Source organism: Chaetodon auriga, chromosome 19 (assembly GCF_051107435.1).
Source record: "Chaetodon auriga isolate fChaAug3 chromosome 19, fChaAug3.hap1, whole genome shotgun sequence".
NCBI lineage: Eukaryota > Metazoa > Chordata > Actinopteri > Chaetodontiformes > Chaetodontidae > Chaetodon > Chaetodon auriga.
The window spans coordinates 20,657,659-20,670,410 of record NC_135092.1 but is presented as its reverse complement, the minus strand read 5'-3'; the positions used below and the strand labels follow the sequence as shown (position 1 = coordinate 20,670,410).

Genomic DNA, 12,752 nt, shown 5'->3' with positions numbered 1-12,752 from the left:
ACAGTGAATAAGTTGTTCAGTTATGCATGTGAGTCCTGTTTTAAGGCTTTGTTTCAGATTTTGTACATTCTGATGACATTTGCATTAATTCAGTGAATTAGCTCCATACTGAGGCCTGGACTGATGAATGATTTGTTGTTATGAAATCTAACAGAAGATGGGCGGGAGCTCCTTCTTGTTTTCTCGTGTTTTATTGGCTGTCAGCACATACTGACTCCAATTGGCTGGTTTTGTGAAGGGGCGGTGCGATAATAACAAAAACATAAGATTCAGGCCCCAAAATGTCCAGTAGGGCCGGAGCTCCGCCTGTGTGCGCAGAACCAAAATGGCCGCCAAGCAGCTCAGTTGCATCGTTCGATTTGTTTGGCTGGCTCGACCCTGGTGGGCGGGGCCGCTGCGGGCTACAGTCACATGATCCGCGCGCAGCCAGGCTGACCAAATCCAATATGGTGGCCAGCTTGGCAGGTCTACGGTTCCTGTTGATGATATTGTTGTTCTGCGGGATCAGGTACGGCGCCTGCAGCCAGGAAGCTCCGCTGGTCCTGGGGCTGCGACTGGAAGACCCGGCGGGTCTGGTGTGCATGAAGGATCGGATCATCTTGGCGCCAGAAGGAGCCACGTTCAAGCTCCGTCTCTTTGGAACTGATCTGAATGGAAGCTGGCCGTGGGTGGCGTTCGCAGGGGCAGCTGGCGGAGCGGCCGGGGCGGTCGGGGATGCGCCTGACCCGTGCGGGGAGGAGTCCAAACGTCACGAGTCCGCTTTCCAGGTGACAACGAAAGAGTTCCACCGGGACGAGGACTACAGCGGGCTGATAACGGTGGAGGTCCGGCAGAGGAACATCTCTGCGGGTGCAGCTGGCAGCGAGCAGACCTACTACCACCTGTGCGTGCTGAGCGGAGGGAGATGGGCATCTGCGGGCCCGGACAGGCTGCGGGTAAACACCGACAGGGGTCTGCCCGCAGACTACATCCCGCCGTGGGGTCTGGGCGTGCTGATCGTGGCGCTGCTGGTGGTCTGCGGGGTGCTGAGGACAGTGAACCTGAGCCTGCTGTGGCTGGACCCCGTGGAGCTTTATGTCCTGCACAGTTGTGGATCCGAGGAGGAGAAACGGGCCGCCAAGCGCCTGGAGCCAATCAGGAGGAGGGGAAACTTCTTGGTAAGTTTGCAGGAAATAGGTATGAAAGCCACGTGACGGCAGGCTGAGAATGAGATGAAGATGCTCTTTATTGTGTTTTTCTCCTCCCTCTCGTGCAGACCTGTTCTCTGCTGTTCCTGTGTGTGCTGGGACACTCGGTCCTCGGCGTGCTCCTGTACCGGGCTCTGGGCTCCATCGTCTCTGCGGTTTTCACCAGCGGCTTCCTCATCTTCTTCGTGGCTGAGCTGGCCCCTCACGTCCTGTGCTCCGGTTACGGCTTTCAGCTGGCGCCTTCTCTGACCTGGCTGGCCCAGGTGTGCATGGTGCTCACCTGCCCCCTGTCCTGCCCTCTGGGGCTGATCCTGGACCTGGCTCTGAGGAGGGACGTCAGCACCTGTGGGATCAGAGAGAGGGCCATGGAGATGATCCGCACGAGCGTCAACGACCCTTACAGGTGAGTGAAGCGAATCTCACGCAGCTCACCGGCTGATTGAAAGCTCGCCGTCTCATCACGCCGCTTCCTGTCTGTGCAGCGAGTTTGTGAAGGAGGAGTTCAGCCGCGGGACGCTGCGCACAAAGACGGTGGAGGACATCCTGACCCCGCTGAAGGACTGCTTCATGCTGCCCAGCTCGGCCGTCCTGGACTTCTCCACCATGTCTGAGATCATGCAGAGTGGATACACGAGGGTGCCCATCTACGAGGAGGAGAGGTGGGTGGAGGAGGAGGAGGAGGAGGAGGAGGTGATCAAAGCGATCAACACAGTGATTTATCAGTTAAATCAAAACTAAGCCATCTGATTGGCTGTTTGTGTTTTTGTGTTGTCGGTTGCAAACGTGTCATAAATGGAAAAATAGATTATTTTCAAAATTGATCAATATTTTGGTATAAAATGTCAATAGGTGGTTAAAAAAATGACAGCTGAAGAAAAGAAGAAGATATTCAGTTTATTACAGAAGAAAAACCAGCAAATATTCAGTTTTGATCATTAAATTTTGGTGCTTTTGCTTAAAGAACAACATAAAATCACAGAATTGATTGATTTCCTGTCGACTGATTGTTTTCGCTCGTCAGCGTTAAACCAACATTTTCTCAGTTTTAACCTGCAGATCTGAGAGGTTTTAGGTGCTGTAGGTACAAATCATCATAAGATAAAAAAAAAAACTTTATTAATCCCACATTTTGTTACAGACAAGACTGAGAAAACACAGTAAAAAAATATGTAATATTGCAAAGATATTTGCACAGATGTGACAGATGTGTGAATGTTAACATAAATAACAAACAGCTGGCTTAAAAAGAAGCTCAAAACACTCATATAATGCACATAAATGATTATTTTCAAGCTTGTTTTGGCTGTTTTCTGTCTCGGTGTAGCGCCACCGTGTGTCCAGACGGCGTCTTTCTGCATGAAGTTTGACATTTGACCTGACGCTGTCCGTCTCCTCTCCTTATTTCTGCCTGTTTGTTTTTATCAGGCGTCTCTTTGATGTGTCAGTTTTCTGCTGTTTTAGCAGCATCATTTACATTTTTAACTCACCAAAAGTAAAGAAAAAAGACACCGTTTGGTTGAACCTTCTGCAGCCTCTGATGAGTCACACGTCTTTGTTTTAAGGGTTTGTGCAAACTGTCTTTGCATCTAATACTAAACTAATATGTCCCTATAACATATAAATCACATGTGAAGCAGTTATTTCCCTCCATAATATACATTTAACTTGTGTAAAGCCTCTTCACTGCAGCCACGAGGCAGAAAAACACCAAAACATTTAAAACTTTTTTTTAAACATGTCTGATTTTCCAGGTCCAACATCGTGGAAATCCTCTACGTGAAGGACTTGGCTCTGGTGGACCCGGACGACTGCACCCCGATGACGACCATCACCAAGTTCTACAACCACCCGCTGCACTTTGTCTTCAACGACACCAAGCTGGACGCCATGCTGGAGGAGTTCAAGAAGGGTGAGCTGACTCAGAAACATCAGAGCGAGGGCTTCTTTTACTCCTCCTTCATTTGGTTTTCGGTCCAGTTTGACCGGCGTGTTTTCTCCTACCTGCTGTGAGCGGCGCTGTTGGTCTTAAACTGTCTGCGTGAGGCTGCAGGCGGACAGATGTAGAGCAGCAGCTCACAGTGTTGTTGTTGTTGTTGTTGTTGTTGTGATGGTGGATTCTGCTGCAGGAGGCCGTTCACTGCTTTTTGTTTCCGTCAGCACCGTCAGACTTGCACCATCACTGCTGCATCCACAGAGCTCTGATCCACTCACAATGGGCTCAAACGAGTTAATCCCTTTTCACTGGTTAATCCATCCGTCCGTTTTATGCTGCTTTTCCGGGTCCAGGTCCAATTAATTAAGTTAATTATATAATTACGGCTGGGAAGTGCAGATTAATACTAAATCATTTTAGGCCTGACTGGTTTCCTTTCATGGGATGTTGGTGAAGCAGGTGTTACATCGCTGGTGCAGGTGAGCAGCGGCGGGTGGAGACAGAGGTGAGGACCACCCCCACAGATACCATCTATGAACGCATACTGCACCCTAAAAGAAGGCAAAGGTGTGGAGATGCATTTGTTTCATGGAAGAAACTTCTAAGGAACAGAGCCGAGTTTGGGGGTTTGGTCGGTGCCATGAGGGGACCTTTAAAGGTCTTCAGGGTCCAGTTTGGAGGATTTCTGGGGATCTATTGGCAGAAATGGAACATAATATTAACAGTTTTCATTAGAGTATAATCATGTGAAAATAAGACTTGTGTTTTTGTTACCTTAGAATGAGAGCAGGTCCTCTTCCAGAGTCCATGTTTCTACAGTAGCCCTGAAGGGACAAACCAAACATTGGCGCCTTTAATGTTTTTCACTGAGGGGTGAGGCGAGGGAGGCGAGGGAACTAAATCCTGCACGCTGGACCTTTACATGACATGAAATCACATGTTTCAGACCGTCTGCAGACACTGACGGAGGCAGCTAACCGTTCATGATGCACAGGTAGTGACAGGTAGAGACAGTCCTGTACAAATACTGCTGCAGTCGTAGCACAGTGTTTAACAGACCAGAAGACTGTGATCAGTGTGGAAACAGGATCATTCCGTCGGGATTATTAAAGGCTTGATTCAGATAAACTGAGGAAAACATATTTTCTGACTAACCAATCGAGCCGCGCAGGCAGTTTTGCTTTTATATGCTCACGTTTGAGTTGTTGACTTTCTGCCTCCACCTCAGTTCTGTGGAGATAAATGGAATTCTGTTCACAGTGAGGTCTGCTGATGACACACTGTGAGCCCCCAGCACCTCACGTTGTCATGGAGTCAGGGAGTTGGCTGTGGGCTACAGCTAAGCCCTGGATTTTTGGGATATATCTGCACCATTAAAAGTCTGCCGAATTAGCTGTAAGCAGCTCCTGTTTGCGTTGTACTCATGGATGTTCAGACGGCTATCAGTGGATTACTGTGCTGTGGAAGAAAAGTTAAAGCATGAAGAGTCTGAAGGAAGTTCTGTTGTTGAGAGGAAAACCTTTAACTCATGTCTTTCTCTGCCGTCCCTGTTTCTATAAAGAGACGCTGCTGTTAAAGTTGTAAAACTGACCGTTTTGTCGGATTTGAGAGAGAAATCTGAAAACAAATTTTTGTACTTATGGCTGAACTGAACCTTTCAATGAGGACTGATCTCTCTAAAGTCAAATACTCTTTCCTGAAGGAGCTCTGACCTGTGGTTCTTCCTCTATCTGTCAGGCAACTCTCACATGGCCATCGTCCAGAAGGTGAACAACGAGGGGGAGGGAGATCCTTTCTACGAGGTGCTGGGATTGGTCACCTTAGAGGACGTCATCGAGGAGATCATCAAGTCAGAGATCCTGGACGAGTCTGACGGCTACTGTGAGTGTCTGAACATGTGGTTGTAGCTTTAGCGTCTGGTATCTTTGCTCAGACTGTCCACCTCCTCCTGCAGTGGACAGGAAGGTGAAGCGTCCCCTCACGGCGATGGAGATTCCCCTGGAGCCTCGCAGCGCCCACGAGGAGTTCTCGCTGTTCAAGCCTCCTGAAGGAGAACCCAAGATCCGCACGTCACCGCAGCTCCTGCTGGCTACACACCGCTTCCTGTCCAGAGGTGTGTGTGTGTGTGTGTGTGTGTGTGTGTGTGTGTGTTCTGTCAGTCTTTACATGAACGTCTATGAGGAAACAGTGAGTGAGTTTTGTTGTTCTTGTAACTGGCGCCGATGACACAGTCACAGTTTAACGACACACACACGTAATGATTATGTTGCTGTTACACATTAGAGCTGAGCTGACGGGTGCAGGCTCGCTGTCTGAGGCTGCTGATATCAATCTGAGGTCAACAGTCTAGACATCACTGCGTCTCTGACCTTTGACCCCCACAGAAGTGGAGCACTTCAGCCCCGGTCGCGTGTCTGAGAAGGTCTTGTTCCACCTGCTCCGTCACCCCAGCGTCAACCAGGAAGTGCACTTTGACCCAAACAACCGGCTGAGCGCGGGTCACTATCTGTACACAAGAAACCACCCGGTGGACTATTTCATCCTGCTGCTGCAGGTACGTGCTCACCTGCCTCACCTTCGGCCTGTAAGTCACATGTTCACAGTCGAACCGTCCAAGAAAAGGACCCACAAACAATCAGACGAGATGTGAGCAGACAAAAAGCACTTTAGCACACAAGAGACGACTTCAGCACGTCACTCTTTAATTCATCTTCAATACACATGTGAGACTTTCAATAAAATTTCTCAGAAATAAATAATTCTGTGTTTAGGGAAATAAACTCGTTCATTTCCTTACTGAGAGTTGGAGGAGAAGAGGAATATGAAGCTACAGCCAGCAGCCTGTTAGCTTAGCTTAGCTTAGCTTAGCTTGGACTGGAAATGAGGAAACTACAGCAGCTCAAACGTGTTTCTTCTACAAAATATTCTGTATTCTGAATAACAAACATATCACTTCATCTTATGTCACAAAACGTTTATTATTATTATTATTATTATTATTATTATTACACAAAATCAACTTAAATCTCAGTAAAACAAACCTAACCACCCAACACTGTGGCCTCCATCAGCTAGAAAATCTGACATTTTGGGTTATTTATTTTCATGATAGCTGATATCTGGTGGCTTACAGGTCACATGTTCTTTCCAGAGAGACAATAAGATGTCCCTGCTTCCCGTCTGTCTGTCCTCAGGGCCGCGTGGAGGTGGAGATCGGTAAAGAGGGGCTGAAGTTTGAGAACGGGGCATTCACATACTACGGCGTGTCAGCGCTGACGCTGCCATCTTCAGGTGAGACGAAGCACAGCAGGAAGACGTTCAAATCATGATGAATCAGATTCTGGGTTGAGCTTTTCCTGTGATTTTAGTCTCGGCTCTGTAGTTGATTATGTCATCTGAGGACACTTTTATTCACAGATGTTACATCCACGAGTTTTATTTGGACGTTAGACTTCCAGCTTTCAGTGGGAAAACATTAACGCCTCATTGAACATTAAAGAAATAATATCTGTGACGTCAGTTCAGTTGGATTTTCATTTATTTTCTTTATTTAAGGAACAAGAAATAATGTGTTTGGAATAAATTTCCCCTGTGTTTACATGACTGAGGTTCATGTGAGTCGGCAGCACGGTGGCTGAGGTTTGCAGGATAAAGTGCTGACTCTGTGCGTGCGTGCGTGTGTGTGTGTTTACAGTGCACCAGTCTCCAGTGTCGACCCAGCGTCACTCCCCCAGGGATCCCTTTGAGTCAGCAGAAGCTACAAGCCCGTCCAGCTATTGTCCCGACTACACCGTCCGAGCTCTCACTGACCTGCAGCTCATACGGGTGTGTGTGTGTGTGTGTGTGCATGTGTTTGTGTGTATACTGTGCGTGTGTGTGTGTTGTCATTCTGAAACATGTCCACCACATGGATGTATACTCTGAGCCGGATGGTGTGTACTTTCACTGCACGTGTACTCTGAGTATTTCCTGTTTGTGCAGCTCGACGCCTCACCGTCCCTAATTCTCTGCCTCTCTGTTGCGTCTCGTTTGATTGACAGGTGACACGCCTGCAGTATTTGAACGCTCTCATGGCGTCGCGGGTCGGTCAGAGTCCAGATCCTCCTGAGATCAAGATCCTGCCCAACAGCCAGACCAAGCTGCTCAACGACAGAAACACCACACAAGGTATCTGTGCTGAGGGTCTGAGCTGCCCGCGGACCCCCACACTCACACTTATCACTGATGACCAGTCGCGCTGAACACACTCCTCTGAATACTTCACTCCTCTTTGTAGTATCTTGAATGCGTACTTTCCTGTTTGCCTTCAGCTGAACTAAAATGATTTCCTCTCTCTCTCTCTCTCTCTTCCCTGCCTCCACGTCTCCTCTGGCCGTCCAGAGTTCCCTGTAAACTTTTCATTCTTTGATACCATTGAGAACTACTGTTAGTATTTTTGTGCATGAGGTAAATGGGATGCAGCCTGTCTGTGGCATGAGGCCGACTGCACACACACACTCAGTCTCTCTCTCTCTCTCACACACACACACACACACACACACACACACACACACGTGGAATAATGTCCTGCTGTTGGTCTCCGGACTGTTTTTAGCCTTTTCCTCGTAACATCAGCGGCCCCAGCGGGCGCATTTTATGTTCACGCGACAGATTTCTTGAATCAGGTTGTGTGTCCGTGTGTGTTAGTGTACACGTGTGTGTGTTTGTGAGGCTGTGTAACCACGGTTTCTTCACCCCCTGTCATTCCTCCTTCCCGCTTTGCCCTGAAATCACCTCACTTGCATGTCCGATCTGATCCTGCTGTTCACGTCGCCTCCGGTGTAAAGAGAGAGGCGGCGACAAGATGGCGCAAAAGTGACGAGAAACCAAAAGAAGCACAATCAGCCGCCGGATGTGAAAATGTAACTCGGCGTGTTTTGAACATGTTTCCTCATCTGGAAGCATAGAGAGCCAAGGTCATGATGTCACTTCCTGTGTAGCCTCTGTTCTCTCGCTTCAGTAACTCCATTACAGACGTTCTTAGTAGAAATTTAACGATGATGACTTTGTGAGGACAGAAAAAACTACAATTCCCATGAATACTAGCTCATCATCGTGATGCGGTTTCATCCATAAAACTCTTCTGTTGAGACGTGACGTTGAGGCCCAGGGGCTTATGGGAAATGGAGTTTGTTAAAAACAGTCGTTCTCATCTGAGCACGTGAAGCGCGCCTCACGGCGTCCTGCTGAAGAAGACTCCGGTCTGAGGCTGATGTGTAATTATTAGAATTGATAGAAAAGTCAATGAGGTTTTGAATGGAGGATTACGTTCTTCTTCTCTCCCCAAAACTGCGGCTCTTCTTCGTCCCTCTTGCGCCATCTTTCACGTCAGCAGTCGATGTCCTTTCCTCTTTCCATCCCTTTTACACCCTGCGTGTGCTTTGCCTCGGTGTGATGTCGTCATCCCTCGCTCACCCCCGCTCTCCTCTCATTGGTCGGGTTTCCACAGGTGGCAGCAGAGCCCAGGAGAGCTCCACAGAAGAGGAGGCTCATGGGTAGTGCGGTTCTGTCTGCCCGCTGTCAAAGACCTGCTCCGACTGGGCAGGGATGTTAGTTTTTTGTTGTTATTGATGAATCATCTATGGCTGGAACGTAGTTATTGGACGAGACTGGAGTGAGAGTGATTTTATTTGTCTGTTATGTAGCTCCACACTCCTCGTCTCCATCCCCATTCCTCCACCTGCTCTTCATTGAAACTATTATTTTATGTTGTTTTATACACTTTGGACGATATGTGTATATATAAATATTATATATAAATACATTTTATTTTAATTTGGCGGTGCCTTTCTTCCAGGTTTAGCCTTTCGTACTAAACTCTGCATTGCCATTCCTCACTTTTGCCTGTCTGGGTGCCAAAGCTACATGTGTTAATGTGTGTGTGTGTGTGTGTGTGTGTGTTGTCTGTGTGTACTGAAGCATCCGTCCGTTTGACACTAAAAACACAGATCTGAGTTGGTTAAAGCAGATTTGCACATTAATTTGTGCACTGTTGATCGTATGAAGCTATTTTACAAGCTGTCAGGTACGTCCAGACTTTTATACCCTCACTTAACACTGCTGTGTGCGCGTGTGTGTGTGTGTGCGTCAATCATTTCAGCTTTGAGCTTTTAGCGGCCAATGCTTATTTCATACTTTAATATTAGAAGGTGAGGAGTGAAGGACTTGAAACCAAAGTGAAGAAAAGATTAAACAAAGAGTGATTTTTGCTTTTTCTATTGATGCTCAAGTTAGCAGAAGCTCAGAAAGGCCTGAAGATGAACCTGAGAGTGTTTGAGTCTCTTGATAATTGATTCATTGATTTGCTGCTGTTCTTTGTCTCATGTGATATCAGACTAAATATCTTTGGGTTTTGGACATCTGAAGTTTGGGCTGTAGGAAATAGAGAGGAGTGTTTTTCGCTGTATTCTTATCTTTTATAGTCTAAACAGCTAAAAACTTAGAAGTTCATGAAAGTAATTAGCACTTGCTTTGATATTGTCCACAAATCCAATGAAAAAACAAAACCAACAACACGTTTCTTAACATCTGTGAAGCTCTGGAACGTCTTCCAGAACCACAAATGAGTCCGGTCGCCTTTGGAAGCACTCATTTCTGACTTCCTGTCTGTGGCTCGCAACTCCAAGCCCATTGGTTCCTGCTGAAGACGTAAATCTTTAAAAACAGCTCACAAATTTATAGTTTTGTGTTTCAAACAGGAGGACAAAGTGTGTTTTTGTTGGGGACTATTTTCAGCGGCGGATGAATCCTCATTTAGTGCTGTAGTGAGTGTTTGTGGCTGCAGGACGGTGTGTGTGTGTGTGTGTTCGTGGTGATGAAGGCGAGGCACAGTGAGGCTCACTGGGGTGTTTTTAATGGAGGTCAGTGGCTCAGAGGAAGAAGATCGATCGGGCTGTGATTGGCGCACGGCCCCTGTTAGTAGATCCACTCACACACACAGTGATGTACGTTTGAGGAGAGCCCACAGGCCACATTAACTAACACAGTCCAGCAGAGGGCGCCGTGAATCTGACACCTGCACTGTAACTTAAAACCCTGGAACTGGACGTCAGATTAACTGTAAAATGGTGCCGGTGGTCAGATTCATTGGTTACGCTGTCAGTGTTAATCCATGTATTTGAGTCCTGTTAACATTCCAGTACATGTTCACGTCCGTGTGTGTGTGTGTGTGTGTGTGTGTGACAGTGTGTGAGTGAGACAGAATATTTCACCAGTACATGTCAGCAAGCATCCAGCCTTCACTGTACCTCCATCACCCTTGTTGTATGTTGATAACATGTGTTTGAAGCATCTGTTGGTCCTTGTTGCATGTGTGTAAACATGTGGAATAAGTCAGAACCCCCCCGCCCCCCCCCGTATTTGTACATTAATATATCAGAGCCAGAGCTGTTTGACAGGATAAACAAAATAAATCAGTGTTTTAGAGGAGGGCTTTGGGGTCCTTCAAGTCTATTTTAACGCAGTACTCACATGTCCACATGTACTTTGGCCGGCCTGAAGCGACTCCTTCGTACTGCAACAACACTGCAAGAGGTGGAGGACAAGATGATGACTGTAGACTTTGAGATGACATCACACAAATACTTCTGGTTTTGGGAAAATTTATCAAACCTCCATGGATTTTATATTGATGATAATTCATCAGTAATAGAGACGTTTCTGTTAAAGTGGGGGTCTATGGGGAAAATGCTGTTTGGGCTGCAGGGGATTTTTTCATTGCAGTAACGTGAGCGACCACTGGGGGACATTAGCAGCAAAAAAATGTAAATAATGGAGTTTTTCTTCCTCCTTAATGTGTCGTTTTGGTTATTTTTCCCACACGGACAGACTGTATCACAACACACATGAAAACATACTTTACTCAAGCAAAGTACAACCGTACTGCAGTACTGTGCATGAGTAAATGTACACAGTGTGTGCAGCTGTATATTCAGTGTTCTCTCAGTATACAGGCAGTACTGCATGTGAGTACTGCGTTAACCAGACTTGAAGACACCCTCGCCGTTCAGCTGTGTTACATGTTTTCTGTCTCTTTGCATTTTGATTCCACGTCGGTGCGTTTGATTCGTTCACCATCGGCGCTCTCGACCATGTTGCCATATTCCAGGAGAAATTTTGAACTGTGTGATTCTGAGTAAATATTTTTCATTTATATTTTGCTTTGTTGTAATAAGTTTGTTTCTATGGTATCAGAAGACTGAATGTAAGATAATCATTGCTTTGTGCTACTTATACTGATGGAGACGTGTCGGGCTGCTGATGGTGTGTAGTGACAGAAGATAGAAAATAATTCGAGGTTGTAGTTTAGAGGTAATCGTCTCAGTTTTCAGGTACAGCGCTGTTACTACAAGAGTTGGACTAAACCATCTAATCAATTCCTCTTTCTGCCCAGGTTACATTTGTACAGATCTCACCTTCTTTATTGTATTATTTTGGGAATGCTGCCGGTTTTCGGTGCGTTGAGGCTCCATCGCATTTAACACTTTCAATAATCAAGTTTCTTAGGAAATAAACTCAATCCTGTTCTAAACGTGTTATTGTTGTTTGCCTCTTCTGTTCCTGTTTACATACGTGTTTCACAGAAACATGTACTTGGCTCAAGTGAAGTACAAGTACCTCGAACTGTACTTAACTGTGCTGCACTGTGCTTGAGTAAAGGGGATTTTCCAGCCACCCATGAAGGTTGACAAACCACATTATGGATTACATATTATTTAAATATACATCGAAATACACAGATACACTTTATGAGGTAGATCTGCGCAGATTAAACCTGTTTCTAATATTTATATCCAGTAGAGTAGATTAGGTAGAGAACTGGAAAAACACCTTCAGTGAACGTTTTTCTGTGCAACAGGAAGAAGAGCTGAAGCTCCGTGCAGCCGAGCGACGCTGCAGCCTCAGCTGATCGCCACCTCCAGGGACGTCGCTCGCTGTCTCGCTTTGGTTTCTAACTCTCATTTTACGAGCTAAATAGTGATTAGAGCCTCTTTAAGTCGCGCTGACTGACACGTTTCTGTAGCTTACTTTGACAAACAAAGCACAAACCAAAACCACAGCGACACGCTGATAACCTCTGCTTTCACCGGATGCTCGAACTTTTAAAAGCCTTGAGAGGTTTTGGTGTTGAGCTCCTCTCTGCGTTTACAAACCAGGACATTTTCAGTTGACATCACCAGAAGTCCACAGCGGACCCTGCAAGGTCATTTCACTCGCATGTTAGTAGGCAACTGTAGCAAGAACGAGGCGGCGAGCACGTGAGTGCATGTTCAGCGAAGCATCTGTGCGTGAAATTCATAAAGTTCACATCGGTGGTTTCCAGCCTCTCTTGTCTGGCGTACACCCTCAGCCTCCTCTTCATCCGTCACCTTCCAACTGACCTCAGGCTCCATTATTTCACACTATCAATTATCAAGTGTTGGTCTCTAATAGAAATAGTGACTCCTGCATCACATACACACATACATACATACACACACATACACACTTACATACATATATACATACATAGACACACACACACACATATATACATACACATACATACTTACACACACATAAATACAAACATACATACATGCATAGACACACAC

At 46.4% G+C, this 12,752-nt stretch overlaps 1 protein-coding gene across 3 annotated transcripts; it reads left to right on the top strand.

Moving 5' to 3' along the window:
• The first annotated feature begins 281 nt into the window (after positions 1–281).
• Positions 282–11,692, top strand: cnnm3 (cyclin and CBS domain divalent metal cation transport mediator 3). Of its 3 annotated transcripts, XM_076757913.1 has the most exons (12): positions 445–1,157; positions 1,256–1,590; positions 1,670–1,846; positions 2,939–3,096; positions 4,858–5,001; positions 5,075–5,233; positions 5,505–5,674; positions 6,315–6,411; positions 6,815–6,945; positions 7,161–7,287; positions 7,501–7,566; positions 8,609–11,692. In XM_076757913.1, the coding sequence occupies exons 1-11, from the start codon at positions 447–449 to the stop codon at positions 7,548–7,550; spliced, it is 2,259 nt and encodes a 752-aa protein (XP_076614028.1). In that variant the 5' UTR covers positions 445–446; the 3' UTR covers positions 7,551–7,566; positions 8,609–11,692. The 3 variants fall into 3 exon arrangements, with proteins under 3 accessions (XP_076614026.1, XP_076614027.1, XP_076614028.1); XM_076757911.1 differs by lacking the exon at positions 7,501–7,566 and having other exon boundaries at positions 282–1,157; positions 8,609–8,791; XM_076757912.1 differs by having other exon boundaries at positions 444–1,157; positions 7,501–11,692.
• The last annotated feature ends 1,060 nt before the right edge of the window (positions 11,693–12,752 follow it).

Bases quoted from the DNA above. Each gene is read 5' to 3' on its own strand.
- cnnm3 (XM_076757911.1), top strand. From the start codon at position 282: ATGTCCAGTAGGGCCGGAGCTCCGCCTGTGTGCGCAGAACCAAAATGG. The intron at 1,591-1,669 runs GTGAGTGAAGCG...CTGTCTGTGCAG, and splicing joins AGCGTCAACGACCCTTACAG to CGAGTTTGTGAAGGAGGAGT. The intron at 5,234-5,504 runs GTGTGTGTGTGT...TGACCCCCACAG, and splicing joins ACACCGCTTCCTGTCCAGAG to AAGTGGAGCACTTCAGCCCC.